The following is a 15497-nucleotide window of genomic DNA, read 5'->3' as shown; positions in this document are numbered from 1 at the left end:
GTCAAAATATATATTTCAATCCTTTTTCCTGATTACCAGCTGCTCCCACTGTAAAATATATCAGCCTGTCTGATCTTGGTATGGAATCCTATTGAGTGGCAGCTGTGCCCAAACCTAGGGATTTAATTTGTACTGTATTCAGGTGACATATCAGTGTGGTGCATTAAAAATAATGTTTGATTTTTGTTTATGTGTGTGTGTGTCTGAGTTTATCTTTAAATTTTACACCCCTCTGTTCATTGCTCTATGCCCACAGGGCAGAAACCTGGTTCCTCCAGCATCAGGAGGGGTGAAGCTTAACTACACAGTACTAATAGGAGAGACTCCCTGTTCTGTCACTGTGTCTGAGAGCCAGCTGCTGTGCGAGCCTCCCAACCTCACTGGGCAATACAAAGTCATGGTCAGTACTGGTCTGTTCTGGTGTTTTGTTATGGACCTAACTTTCTTTCCAACTTACTTTCCATCTATCCCTGTATTTGCAATTTCTTCTTTATAATAGTCAACCTCTAAGCTCTATTATTTGTGTTCTCATCATTGTTAATTCAGCTGAAGAAAAGGGGTCGAAGCGAGAGCAGCATGGTTGTGCTCTACATGTCAGAAGGTTCTGCCACAATCCACCGCAATTATTCTTATTTACCCACTTATTGAATGCAATGTTCGTACTATTTCCCTCTCAATGTGATAATGGTCATGTATTTGCAGGCAGTTTCAGCAGACAATATTTGAAAAGGTTTTGGTCTAATTTTCAATATTTGGTTGGCTTAGTCATTTCTGTAAAACAACAATCATGTAACATACAGCTCAACTGCATGTTTTCAATCGCTCTTTTAGTTTTAACAGTCTCATTGTGACTCTTGCCTTTCTTGACAGGTTCAAGTAGGTGGTCTTCACGTATCTCCAGGTGCCGTGCACATCATGTCTGACAGCCTGCTGACCCTACCGGCCATTGTTAGCATCGCTGCAGGTGGCGGTCTTCTCCTTATCATCGTCATCCTCGTCCTGATCGCCTACAAACGAAAATCGCGTGAAAATGATCTGACCCTTAAGCGCTTGCAGATGCAAATGGACAACCTGGAGTCACGAGTTGCCCTAGAGTGCAAAGAAGGTTAGTGTTAGTGTAGAATAGTAGATACAGACTTAAATGTTTGTTAAGTGCTTTGCTTAACCAATAGGCTTCTTTATCACTCAAAACAAATAAAAAGCATAAATATGTGTATGTGTTACTCAAATCAATCAGAGCTGTCTGCATGTTTTAAGTAATTATCAACATTACGTCAAATCTGGATCATCCTTGTTTTTTATCACAAAAGATTAACTTATTTAGCCCTCTATGTGACCTTTTTCATCATGGAGTAGTTTGCATGCTGGAAGCGATTTTTCATACAGCTAACATGAACTCTAAACATACAGGAACCGAACACACATTAGTTATGAGACGCACAAACGTTCAAACTGTATTTTAAATTCTGCTGTAATTCTACAGTCATGTCTTCATAGCAGGTGTTTGTGTTCACGCTTTGTATGTCTGTATATATTTTTGTAACCATGATATGTTAAAACAAAAGTGAGCACTGATTGCTCTAGTTTTATTTTAGATGTGAGCGTCACATCATTTCCACATCGCTACATTGAAATAAACACCGTTGATTACTCCTGTTATCATTGGGGTTATTTTAGCTAGTCTGTGGCAAAAGTGAGGTTTAGGTCTGACAGTGTTGAGGCGATTTCATCAGCCAGAGGGGACCTTATTACTTATCCCCTCCAGCTACCACTGATCAGCTGCCCCAATGTTATTATGTAGTAATAGAACACAATGGTCCAATGACAGATACAGACAGACGGGCACATAGAGTAGGCAAACAGAGGGAATCATACACAGGTAGCCTTAGGACAGAAGAAGATTAATGTTTTAACCATTAGCATTGGCCTGGCGAGTACTTCCCCGCAGGGTGGATTTAGATAGCTACCAGAGTTCCTCCTTATGAGTGTATATATACACTGTGAGTCCATGTGTTGGTGTGTAAACCAATGTGTCACAGGGGACTTTGGTACCAGGAGGTGAGGGCTAAGACTGGTTAGAAGATGGTGGGGTTTTGAGGAGGGTTTTAGGAGACGACTGCTGCTCCTGTGATAGGCTGCAGGCAGGGAGCCTCCCCAAGGGCGGCAAAGCAAGGCAACAGAGCCGTGGGCTTGAACCAGAGTCAGTCAGGATGGAGCCAATTAACTAGTGCTCACCTGCAGCTTCACACTGAGATGCCACACTCTTTGGGGCCTTTGCTTCAGCCAATTTACTGGGTGGTAGATAAAAATGAGTAAGAAAAGGAGGTTTGTGTGTATATGTGTGTGAAAAGTGAATGTAAAAGAGGGAGGGAGAGAGATCTATTTTTTTAGAACAGAGATGTAAAATATTGAGTTCCTCTGACATGAAGACTATCTTGAGCGTTCTGTCATCTTCATCATAGCAGCAGTAAGCCCCATGAAGATAAGAAGGATTCACATATATGGTCCTTGGGGATTAAATAACAGTTTTATTTTCAGGATGCCTTTCACAAGCGCTCCCTTCAACTTGTCTCGTTTCTCTGCCTTCCTTCTCTTCTAGCCTTTGCCGAGTTACAGACAGACATCAATGAGCTCACCAGCGACCTCGACAGAGCTGGTATCCCCTATCTGGATTACAGAACCTATGCCATGAGGGTCCTCTTCCCCGGCATAGAGGATCATCCTGTCCTCAGAGAACTGGAGGTAACTATGACCAGAGTGCAAGAGAGAGATACATTTTTAAAAAAGAGAGGAAGGACGAGGGAACTTCAGTTTGAGCTGAAATAAATACATAAATATACAAAGTGGACAAAAGAGAGAGAGCCAAACGGCATGTCTGCCCTGACCACTTCTCCCATAGGCGAACCGTAAGTGGGAAATTGCTGAAGGGGGGAAAGGATACCAGTGTGCCATCTATCCTTTCTACACTCTGATCTCACACGCACACACACAGTCAGTCAGGCTGGGCAGCATACACATACACATATATATATATACACCTCACATGCAAGCTCCCTCATGGAAAACAGGGTCTCAGCACATGGCTATTTCATCCACCAGTGGCTGCAGTATGAGGGGTAATGAAGTGAGTAATTCCCAATCCTCAAGCAGAACTTTGGGTTCTTCCAAGGGGGGGAAAAACTGGCTGGTTAACACTTTTTCCTCCTCTTCGAGGGGCCAGAGTAGTGCTAGGAAATGACTTTATTTTATGTTGTTGAGACTGGTGTCCAGAGGATGAAACTATCAGGTATAAGAAGATTAATCATAGTAGAGATTAAAGTCAGCAGTGTGAGTCAGGCTAACTAGCCATGTGTAGTTAGTTAAGTGGATAGTTGCTCAGGTAAGGCTAGCCGTGTTTGCAAGAGATCAAAGGAAATGTAATGTCACATCTTAGAGCAGTGGCATTTGGTGAGTCACATAAATTTGGCATTGCCTGCCAGAGGACCCATATTTTTATGCAAACTTCAGAAAAACAGTCATGGGTGCTCAAACAAGTACAAAGCAAATATTACTTAGATTATTTTACCCTGAAAGCTTGTTTAACATTTAATTTGAAAGTGAAGTGACAGCTAACTCGGTGTACAATGCTTTTTTTTTACTGGGACCCGGTCAATAATTGATTAAGATCTTCTCAGTTACTCATCATGAGCCAGAGCTTCTTTCTGCCTGAGGTGAAACATGAGTAAAGATTTTGGTGCCTTTGGAAAAAATCTTTATTTTTTGTGAGGCAAGGTCACAAAGAAAGTTAAAGAGCAACAAACCTTTTCAACCAATATTTCAGCAATGTATCATTAAAGGTGTTACTAAACAAATTCCTGCTTGATACTCATTAGCCTTAACTCATGCACTGTTGTTGCCTCTTTTTTTCGGTGCAGGTGTCAGGTAATGGCCAGCAGAACGTGGAGAAGGCCCTGAAGCTGTTTGGCCAGCTCATCAACAACAAAGTGTTCCTGCTCACCTTCATCCGAACACTGGAAATGCAGCGCTCTTTCTCCATGAGGGACCGCGGCAATGTGGCCTCACTTATCATGACTGCCCTTCAAGGACGACTGGAGTATGCCACCGATGTCCTTAAACACCTGCTGTCAGACCTGATTGACCGCAACCTGGAGAGCAAGAACCATCCCAAACTGCTGCTGCGCAGGTAACACGGCAATAATGTTCCTTCATGATATAAAGACTTGAATCGTGCCCAACTGAACTTAAACCTTACTTGTTTGTTCCATCTTATTATAAAGCTTCAAATAGTTAAACGAAGAAATGAATGAACACTAAATAAGATAAACAAAGGCCTCTCTATTGTGCACAATTGTAATGAGAATGCCTTAATCCTCGGTAATGCTGTTTGTTTGGCATAGCTTTATAATATTGAGCCAGAAAGGATAAAAACACACAGCATTACTGTTTATCCCCTCATATGCGATGCTGTTCTTTGATAGCTATGTAGATAACAAAAACAGAACGTTCATTAGCAAAAGAAGAGGTGCAGCATCATATAACGTTTTTAGACAGATGGATAGGTTTTGATTTAGAATCATATGTTCTATAACCTTTTTCTCATGTTTCTTGTGCATTCCTATTTCCCCATGTTTCCATGTAGACACTTCACAGAATCACACTTGTAATTAGTGTTATGGAACTTGTACATCTGCAGCACAATGAGATAAACAACATGCAATATTTGCACGAGGAGCAACATCTGAGTTCTCTGCATAATTCCACATTCCCTCTAGCTTCCCTCTTTCCCACCGCTCTCTCTAAATACCAGTGTCACTCTAACTTATCCTCCGAGCTCAGGCTCTTTATAAAACATTTAAGTGGTTCAGCTGAACTTTTTTCCCTGTGTATCAAATGTACATTGTTTCTCTGGGAAGTTAGAATGACGTGTTAAAACTTTAAACACCTACTAAGTTCCTGCTCAGGTTTCCGCAGCTGCTTTTGGCAAACAAAGTAGCTTAAAAAATATGTGCAAAGTCCGTCACAGTCCTTCGTAAAGCCTGGCTGCTCTGTGCATGATTTTGACTATGTTTACTTTACTTAATAAGATGAGACCGTGAGACCAGGCAGCTGCTTTGTTTCCAAACATCCTTTTCTGCTGTTAATGCTCCTTATTTCAGATACATTTAAGAAATGTTTCTATTTTTTTTTTTTTTTTAAGTCACGTTAATAGTCGAGCTTAAATTACTGCCAGATAGAAAAAACCCTGCATATTGACAGAGGAATTGACTAAAGCATCACAGCATCAAATGGACCTGGATTAAGCTGTTATTTTACATGACAATAGGGCTCCATGTCACCTCTAAGTTTTCATTATCCGTTTCATTATGTTCTTATTAGGAACACAGTGGTACATAATCCTCGGGTCCCGCCTTTGTAGCCTGGAGGGCTAAATGTCCTATAGTTTTTACATTTCAGTCCCCATTTTTATGAAAAATTTAAGGGATTAGTGATTTGACATGGCTCTTTGCTGTTGTTGTCTTCCTCGTTGCCTATTTGGAGAAAAGCCGACGTGAAGCCAGCCAGCTGACTCACACACACGTTCAAACACGCTCGCACATCTGTGATGATAGTCAAATTGAACATTTCTCTAAGCAGTAATTGTGTTTGTGCAGGCCGTAGAGTGAGGCTGCTGGGCTGTGCTTTGTTGCCATTTTCCCGTTCAGCTGTTTTTTCTGTCACGTCTCCTCAGTTTGTTTTTTATTACATATAACAAGGTAGTGAAACACCTGCTATTATTCCAGCTAAGATGCCCTTTGTTTTGTTGCTTTAATAAAATAGCTGTATTTGGACAGATGCTTGTGCTTTTGTACCATGTATCTTTTGGGGTACAGTGCGTATTTCTGTAGATATCATCCTTGTTAGAACACACAGATATAAATCTGTGCTGACTATATTGGATTCCGGTGATATGAATTTCTAATGCATAATTAGTGAGCTTACACTTATGCAAAATTCACACAACTACAATAGTTCAGCAACATACATCAAGGACATCCAAGGCAACCAAATCACTTTATTCATTCAGTTCAATTCAAACCAAGTTTTCAAACTAGCAGGCTCTACAGGAGAAAACAATAAAGACAAGAGCTACAAATACTGAGAACTGGTTTCATCTGTGATGGGTTTAAGCGGCTCATCACGATCCCACAATTTAATGGTAACCAGAGTTTAATATGCAATGACCTCAAATTGTTGTTTATTAAAGATTGCAGTTGCTCGTATATGCACATCTCTGACATCAAAAGTGTATGTGTGTTTATGTGCGCATGTACAGGTATTTTAATAAAAGACGTCTGTGAAAATTCTACAGGGAACATTTAAAGCTTTACAGTGAGATGTGTTCAGAGTATGAACGCTATATACTGTAGTGTATATTTATACTACAAAACACAGCAGGTACATATATATGCACAGCTTTGTCATCGAACTGAGCTGTTATCTGTGCAGTAAGTTTGTGTGGGAAGCTGGAGCACCATGCTGTTACTAGCTTTTGCACAGAAAAAAGGGGAGGAGGGGTGTCGGGTGTGGAATTCTAATTAAACAACTAATAAGCCTATTAATTGAGCAGATTATACCGAGGTTTGCAAGTCTTTCCACAGATAAATTTCCAAGTTAAGTTTGCAGCACGTTCAAGATGCTGATTGTAAAAGCAGGCTCTGATTAGCATTGACACCGCACCGCCTCTTACTTCTCACCACCTCTGCCTCCATTACAGCTAATTTCTCTAGTCCTCTCAAATATTCTGTCTCTCACACGGGGAGATTATCTCCAGATAGCATGTTTTCTATATTTGAGTATTTAATTGCTGATGCACTATCTACACTACATTGGGAATGATAATGTCAATTAATTAATATCCTTGTGCAGTTTCAAGGTATGCAGCTTTCTTGCTAAGTGTGCAGGTTTAAAGGTGGGTTAAATGGAACAGCATGTTAAAGAAACAGCCCTCTTCCTTAAAACGTGTAAGGTGTCTGCACAGATCTGATGGTGCATTTACTAACTGTAGACGTGAGGATATATGGACTAATATGTATATAACTTTAATAAATATGCAGCTAGCAATTTAAAAAAAATATTTCTGATCTTTGACACTGAACGGGTTAAAGAATTATGTCACCGACTTAAAATGAATCCGTGTGACATGCCTCTTGGCAGAGTAAGCATAAAAAGTAAACCATTGCCATCTGCAGTATTTGAGGAAGTAGTTAACCTCATTGTAGCTGAAAGGAATACAACACAGCTCTTGTCACTGAGAAAGTTTGATGGTAGGTTGAATGTCTCTGAAAGCCAGGGGGGAATTTGGAAATCTTATACACCAGTTGCAATGCGACATATACGCAGTTTTTACTCTTAAGCTCAGCAGAGTGCCAGGCCCCATTTTACCATCAATCATATCAGACTAGTGAAAACAAATTATAGCACATTGTACATTATCTTGCATTTATGCAGCATATATCATCCCCTTGATTTACCCAGTTTCACTTTCTCTTCTTTATAATGCTCTTTTAATGGAATCACTGAACATTGCTTCTATCACCTTGAGACTTTTCAATCTTGTATTATTTTTCTCCTACGCGTTTTTGTAATGAGATTTCCGCCCATGCAGAGCAATGGAGTACAGCATTATTAAGAGAGTGAGTATTGTGTTTGGCATTAGTTTCACTGAAAGACATTCAACTGGCTGCTAAAATAGCCCCCCCAGTCCACCCTAGCTGCCATTAGGAGACCAGAGATGGGGCCTGTCTTAAGCACTATGTGGGATAATGAAATCCTGATGTTCATTAATGAAACTCAATTAATAGAAAGAAGGAAGTGGAGGCAGATGAGAAGGAGGACAAGAAGAGAAGGAGAAGGAGGAGAACAAAGGGCTCCCCCCCGCCCGACATCCAAGTGAAGAGATATTAAAGGGGAGTCAGCACAGCCCCCTCACAAAGGCTTTATTTGACTTCCTTCTTCGAGACTTGCTGAGCTTATTAAAATACTTAATAGGTTCCATTAACTTCTAACACACTCAAGTCTCATACAGGCAGGGAGGGGCACATGGTAAGCATGAGGTGGGGGGTATAAAGAGGGGTGAATTCTTGTAGAGGAAGGAGGGCAATTACTCAGGGATTTGGAGTATTGTCCAAAAAACTCCACAATACCTTCAAGTTTATTCAGCATGAAAACACAGCCTCAGGCTCTTATGGATCCTTATTATGTTTTCAAATTACTTTTTTGAAACCTTGGAGAAATACTTTGTGTGTTTCTCTATGTATGTATTCTCTCTGTTGTGTAGATATAGTGCTGTGCAAAAGTCTTGAGCCACCCCTTATTTCTTGGTATTTTGCTTCCAAAGAGCCAGATTTTTCTTATAGTTTTAAACGGTCTTAAGCAACAGTTCCTCAGGCTTTCTGCAGGTCTTTCAAAGTTCTCCATTTTCAAAGGAATGTGTTTATGTCCAATGCATGTCCTTTGGAATGTCCTCAAAAAGCCTAGAGAACTACTTAAAGAAATTATGAGAAAGGTTGCGTAAAAATTCAGGCTGTGCTGAAGAATAAAAGTGGTCATAACACTTTCAAGCTTGGTAGAGTTGTACAATGTCTATTTTTGCCTTATATATTTTATTTCCATTTATATCTACATATTTCAGTAAATCGGTGGACCTATTTTCCATAAATAAAATAAGTGGTGCAAGACTTTTGCACAGTACTGTACGTATATGGAATGACAAAGAGGACAGAACAATAGAGCTTGTATGTTTTCCCCCAAAGAGAATGCATTGTCACACACACAGACATACATGCACAGAAGCGTGCAATCTTTCAGCTCCTCAGCATTGTTTACTCCCTCATCCTGTACCTGAAACTGGGTGAAATAATGTACACGCTCCCCCCGCTGGCACATCGCACTTCAAATAAGCTGTCACACAAGTCTCCATCCTCTCAACAAGCTGCCAATAGACTGGCCAGCACTCTCGTTGGCAGGGGAATAGCCTCCAGGCGTGGAAGACAACATCACAATTCGACCGCACATCATTCAAAACAAAATATAACCTCTGCTCTTCTGTCCTGGAGCTGAAGGAAAGTTTTGTATTTGCAAGTAAAAAATAGACCAATACCTCATTCAATCTCAATTTAATGAGAGAGAAAGAATGACTGACGCTTTATCTCGTCTCACTGACTAAATTGTTGGCTCTTGTAACCTCGCTGGTTCACACAATCCTGCTGGGACTTCTGCGTTGGTCCCAGACTCTTGCTCATAGCCTTCAAACACGACTTAACGCAATTATCTCCACAATAGTCATAATCTCCCTTCAGGTCCATTCAGAGCCTGAATAGGTATAATCATGCCTAGCACTATTGAGGAGACGGAAGCCTTCTAACTTGTCTTTAATACCTGGCTGCTCCGATTCCAGCTAATCCCCAGTTCAGCACAGTATGCTATAAAGACCTTCCATCATATCCACCAGAGTAATCACAGTAATTTCCTGCTACATTAAGAGGGTCATTTTTTCCACTGCACTGTCATTTAAATTGGCAATGCTCATGGACAGACTGACTGGCAGTGATCATTCACGGCCAGGTGACAATCGCAGGCTTCAAACAGCAGTGCAGTCCTATGGGGCGCTTTACCATGGCATGTTAACTTGTGATTAGTGTTGATAGTAGCTATGTTAGAGCTAGCAGGAGGAATGACACTGACGATAATACAGGCCAAAGCTAGCTGTTAAAAAAACAGTTTGTGTTCCAAAACAGCTTGGTATTGGTGTGTTCCAGGTAGCATTTTTAAATCTCTTTGCAGGAAGCCTTGTGCAGTCGTCAAATAACAACAGAGTAAGGTAGAAGCGCTTTTACTAGATGAGGTGGAAGCTACTTGTTGTTATTCATCTCAGGTGCTTGTCCACCCAGAACTAACCCTTTCATCTATGCTTCATGCTCGTTAACCATTCCCACCTGGCTGGATTCTGTTTTTTATTTAAGTGCAGCTTCTGCTTCTCTAGTGTCCCATAATGGTGCTAATGAGGCAGTGGGAGGATGTTTGTCTGGCATTCAGAGAAAGATATGAGTCGAAATTATAAAGGAGTCATACACTGTCCTCTCATGTTCTCTGTGATAGAAATAGTCGAGGGGTCATTGCACACTTGTGTTTTTTCATGCCCAATCAAGCCCGGCAGTGCGCTGTACCCCCTGTGTGATTGACTGGGAAGGGAGAGGAGGTACGGAGGAGGAAGAAGAGAGGAAATGAGAGGAGAGGAGATCGTTTTGGCTGTGATCAGGCGTTACCTGGCAGTGACAGCACTCGTCTCTCTCAACAGCTGAGGCTTGTCACAGCTGCTGATGTCCCACTGTGTTGAACCACACGTGAATAATCAAGCTCGCACACATTGGCTCACACTCATGCATACTCAATCACGCACACATACACACAGGCCATACACGTACATGCACAAATGCCCGCTCTCTGATCTGCTCTGTTCACTCACTGTGACCACAGACTGACATCCATGATGTCTGTCTGTGGTCAGTGATGTCAAGATACCCTCCCTGTAGTTTATAACCTTATAACCTCCTGAAATATTAAACTCTTTCATACTAAATGTTTTGAAATAAGATTTTAAAAAGTAACATTTAGACTTTTTTAATGCATTTTCAGGACAGAATCGGTTGCAGAGAAGATGCTGACAAACTGGTTCGCTTTCCTCCTTCACAAGTTTCTCAAGGTTAGTCCAATACAGTGATAGTTTGTTTTGTTTATTTTGATATCTTGAAAAATCTGATGTTACATGCTGTTCTCATGTGCGAATCTGTGGATTTGTTTGTGTGTGTGCAGGAGTGTGCTGGGGAGCCTCTGTTCATGCTGTATTGCGCCATCAAGCAGCAGATGGAAAAGGGGCCCATCGACGCTATCACTGGAGAGGCCCGTTACTCCCTAAGTGAAGACAAGCTCATCCGCCAACAGATCGAGTACAAAACCCTGGTAAGTCACACTTCACCATAGGGCTGCTCGATTATGGCAAAAATGATAATCACGATTATTTTCACTGAAATTGAGATCGCGATTATTTGACGATATTTATTTAACCCTTTAAGACCTACTATAGAACCAAGTCCGCCAGAGCTTATATTATTTTTTTATATGTTGTAGTTCCATTTGTGGGAGCATTTCAAGTTGCTAAATAACTGTTATAGCCCATATTTTAATAATATGTATGCATTAAGTCCATAGTAACTACATAAATTGCAAAAAAGTGCAATAAACTACAAAAAAATGTATATCGTTTTTGTTTTGTTTTTTTACATATATTTCTACTTGGAGAAATTTAAGAGGTTTATCCCTCAAAACTTTAAATACAAAAAAGTTGCAAAAAATAGTTTACAACAACAGGAAATTTATTTTGAGTGTCTTCATAGTTTTATTTTGGAGATACAGCAATTTTTATATACTGCAGGAAAAACAAAAAAAACAATCCTATGATGCAAATTTGCAAAGAAAACAGCATGTGCATCAAAATAAACTATTTCCAGCAGTGCAAGCATCCCAGAAACTATTCAGAAAAGTCAAACATGACCAGTAGATGTTTTTAAGGCCTACAAGTAAAAAAACGACATTTCCGCGAAAATGACGTCACTTCCGGTTTCGGCCAGGAAATGGCGGACATGCGACAGTTCGTGTTGACGTCTGTTTCACTGTGGGAAGTGTTACGAACAGCTGATCGGATCGGCAAAGCGTGTTTCTGGAATATTATGTTTTTGTTCCTGCAAGCGCTTTTTATGCAATTATTGCAAAGCTTTATGTGGAAGGAAACTGTGACCGAGGACAAGCTGATGGCATAAGATGTAAGTACAACTCCTCTGGTTTCATATGCAAAACAAATTATTGCGCTAGCTTACGTGGTTCAGGTTCTACAGGGATTTAAAAATAGTTACACAAAACGGAGCATGCTGCTCTGACCGGATTTAAAGGGTTAACAATGACTTTAAAAAATAATATAAAATAGTGTGCAACACCACTGAAGTTTTTTTTTTTTTTTTTTACCTCTCTTTTCAACCAACAGCAGTCACTCTCCTCTCCAAATAACTTCTGCTTAGCTTTCCGAGCTTTCCGAGCTTCCCTCGGGTCCTCTTAATCAGCGGTCTCCAACCTTTTTTGCGCCACAGACCGGTTTATGCCCGACAATATTTTCACGGACCGGTGTTCCAGATCTACTGGCGTTTAGATCAACTGGCGTTGGTCGAACAGATGTGTGGCAGTCTTGCGTTTCAGTAGCTCCTACCGACAAACCAGCAAAAAAAAGCCAAATGTGTCACCTGTGACACTTGTGAGGTTATCTCAAACACACTCCGTCAGTCTTGATGCTGTTGAACAACAAAATGTTTAAAAATGTGGCGAGTTTACCTGGTGATATCCTCATGCGCGACGCGATCGCGAAAACAGCAAACAAGTAACACCACGCCGATGTTGTTCACAGGACAGCAAGAGTAAACGATCGGGAGACTCTTGTCGTCGTTATCGTTCCCCTCGCACGGTTTATTTCTCCGAATTCAGCGTTTTTGCTTCACAACTACAGCGTGCTGTTTACTTTGTGCACTAACATGGAGTCGAGTCAACCAGCGCCACCTCTGGCCAAGTGCCACAGCCTACAGCCAGATCAACCTGTGACACACATCTGCACCACGTTTGAATTCGTGTCATGCACATTTGTACCTTTCAATTGTGTCTGTTTGTGCGTCATGCAAATAAACCTTTGAAATGAATGAAATGATGTCATGTATTTATTATCAGCCTACATTTGTACAAAATTCCAAATTATATACACAAAGTCATAGAAATCACCACTCCAATTGGTCATCATGATTTTAATATTCTCTTTTTCCATAACAATGAAATACACCTTGGACAAATATGACACATCAATATTTCATTAGTGTTGTCACATCACATCCTGTAAGCATCGTCTGTCTGTGTCTTTTCCCTGAAAATGAATATTTCCAGCCAATATAGGCAATCCATCAACATGGCTGGAGTTATATACAGTCTGTATAAGTGTGGTTAATCTAATGAAGATTTGTAAGGAGACGGCAGTTACTGTGAATTCACAGCAGTTACACAGTGATTAGTAATAAACAGCCAGTGAGAGTGAGTGGATATGACTGTTCCCACCACTAACACATGACCATAGGCCACTACTAGATTAACTTGTGACACATCTGCACCTGCTGCTATGATCACATTGAGTAGAGGCTGAGTGGCTGCACTTACCCCTGGTACATCCAAATCTACCCACAAACATGTTGAAAGATGCAATGCCAGCAATGTGGATTGTCAACACTAAAAACAATCGGTAAGCAAAGACAACAGGGATCAATTTTTTCTGTTTATTTAGCACCCACAACATTTGTAGTCGCCTTCTGCACAGGGGAAGTCCACACACACCGTGTGGTACCACTTTCCACAGAAGGTGCAATCTGCAAGATTGAATGAGATTGTCAGGGTCATTGTCTGACTGTTTATTACTAATCACTGTGTAACTGCTGTACATTCACAGTAACTGCCATCTCCTTATAAATGTTTATTAGATTGACCACACTTATGCAGACTGTATATCACAACCAACTCTAACATGTTTGTTTGCAGAGGGAAGACACAGGCAGACTATGCTAACGACATGTGATGTTACAACACTGGTGAAATATTAGTGTGTTCACGACATTTTTCGTATGGGCAAAAGTATTGATATCAGGATGGTGATTCTTATGTGTATGTCATTTGGCATTTTGTACAAATGTAGGCTGATAATAAATACATGATATCATTTCATTCATTTCAAAGGTTTATTTGCATGACGCACAAACAGACACAATTGAAAGGTACAAATGTGCATGACACGAATTCAAACGTGGTGCAGATGTGTGTCACAGGTTGATCTGGCTGTAGGCTGTGGCACTTGGCCAGAGGTGGCGCTGGTTGACTCGACTCCATGTTAGTGCACAAAGTAAACAGCACGCTGTAGTTGTGAAGCAAAAACGCTGAATTCGGAGAAATAAACCGTGCGAGGGGAACGATAACGACGACAAGAGTCTCCCGATCGTTTACTCTTGCTGTCCTGTGAACAACAGCGGCGTGGTGTTACTTGTTTGCTGTTTTCGCGATCGCGTCGCGCATGAGGATATCACCAGGTAAACTCGCCACATTTTTAAACATTTTGTTGTTCAACAGCATCAAGACTGACGGAGTGTGTTTGAGATAACCTCACAAGTGTCACAGATGACACATTTGGCGTTTTTTTGCTGGTTTGTCGGTAGGAGCTCCTGAAACGCAAGACTGCCACACATCTGTTCGACCAACGCCAGTTGATCTAAACGCCAGTAGATCTGGAACACCGGCCTTTAAGGTGTCGCGGATAAATGAGGGAGGGGCTAATAATCGGCTCCGTCATTTTTAATGATCGTTGAAAGCCCAGATCGTAATCGTGATTAAAATTCGATTAATTGAGCAGCCCTACTTCACCAGCCTCACAGGAACTGTGCACACTGGCTCAAAGGCATACTGAAGTACAGGTTGTGCTTCACTAAGAAACGTCTAAGTAACATTGTGGCTAAAATGCTGCTCACAAGATGCACAGACACACAGACTCCAATATACCAAACAATAAATCAGATTTTAAGATGTCATAGCCATGTTTGCTATGTTGGAGTTCTTCATTCTAGTGCAGGAAGAAAATTAACTAATTATCCCACTACCTCCAGTGTTGGCCCAACATCAGAGTGGGTGGCTGTGGAGACTGGAACACACCAAACATAGCCCTCTATATACACAGACAAATGCACAGAGAAAAAAAGCACTCACAGAGTCAGCATGTGACATGACAATGCTCTGATTGCTCTGACTGGGAATTTGGCTCATTACGTGCTAACACCCCGGCAGAGCTGGAAATTGGTGTCCCGCCGAAGGTGTGAAATTAGATTTCTGGATGCCAGCAAGAGCGGAAATGGTTTTTCAAAGCTCCTGCCATGCTCCGAGGAGACTCTAATGAGGGCAAAGCTTCAAGCTGGACCAAAGTCCAGCCAGTAACAGGACACCTCAAGCTTTTTGCTCTGCTCTCACGTTTTCCCTTTCTTTGATATTTCGTCCCCTCACCCACTCTTCTCTTTTCCCTTATTTGCACTCCAGATCCTAAACTGTGTGAACCCAGACAATGAAAACAGTCCAGAGATTCCAGTAAAGGTGCTGAACTGTGACACCATCACCCAAGTGAAGGAGAAGATACTGGATGCTGTTTACAAGAACATGCCCTATTCTCAGCGGCCACGTGCTGTCGACATGGACCTCGGTAGGGCGCAAACACACACACCCGAGCACAAATAAATACACAAACACACACAACACTCACAGATGCAGCTGGCAGGTGTAAAGTCCTTCACACCCACAGATTAATGTATCAGTCAGAGAAAACCTAGCCATGTGTACAGATTATT

The 15497-nt window shown here is 41.3% G+C and overlaps 1 protein-coding gene across 6 annotated transcripts in view; it reads left to right on the top strand.

The window, feature by feature from the left end:
- Positions 1-15497, top strand: part of plxna2 (plexin A2) — a 142607-nt gene that overhangs the window by 113384 nt on the left and 13726 nt on the right. For 3 of the 6 annotated variants that reach the window (XM_085345284.1, XM_085345283.1, XM_085345286.1), the window contains exons 18-24: positions 257-400; positions 871-1105; positions 2600-2742; positions 3915-4183; positions 10675-10741; positions 10852-10998; positions 15193-15352. In XM_085345284.1, coding sequence (XP_085201410.1) covers positions 257-400; positions 871-1105; positions 2600-2742; positions 3915-4183; positions 10675-10741; positions 10852-10998; positions 15193-15352 — 1165 coding nt within the window. Of the gene's footprint in view, positions 1-256; positions 401-870; positions 1106-2599; positions 2758-3914; positions 4184-10674; positions 10742-10851; positions 10999-15192; positions 15353-15497 lie in introns of all 6 variants that reach the window. The other 3 variants (XM_085345288.1, XM_085345287.1, XM_085345285.1) reach the window with 2 other exon arrangements.

The sequence above is a fragment of the Diplotaxodon limnothrissa genome, linkage group LG20, assembly GCF_057381915.1.
Source record: "Diplotaxodon limnothrissa isolate DT_005_m linkage group LG20, D_limnothrissa_male_GT1.1, whole genome shotgun sequence".
In the NCBI taxonomy this organism is placed as follows: Eukaryota; Metazoa; Chordata; class Actinopteri; order Cichliformes; family Cichlidae; genus Diplotaxodon; species Diplotaxodon limnothrissa.
The sequence above is the reverse complement of the archived record's forward strand: the minus strand, read 5'-3'. Positions and strand labels throughout refer to the sequence as shown.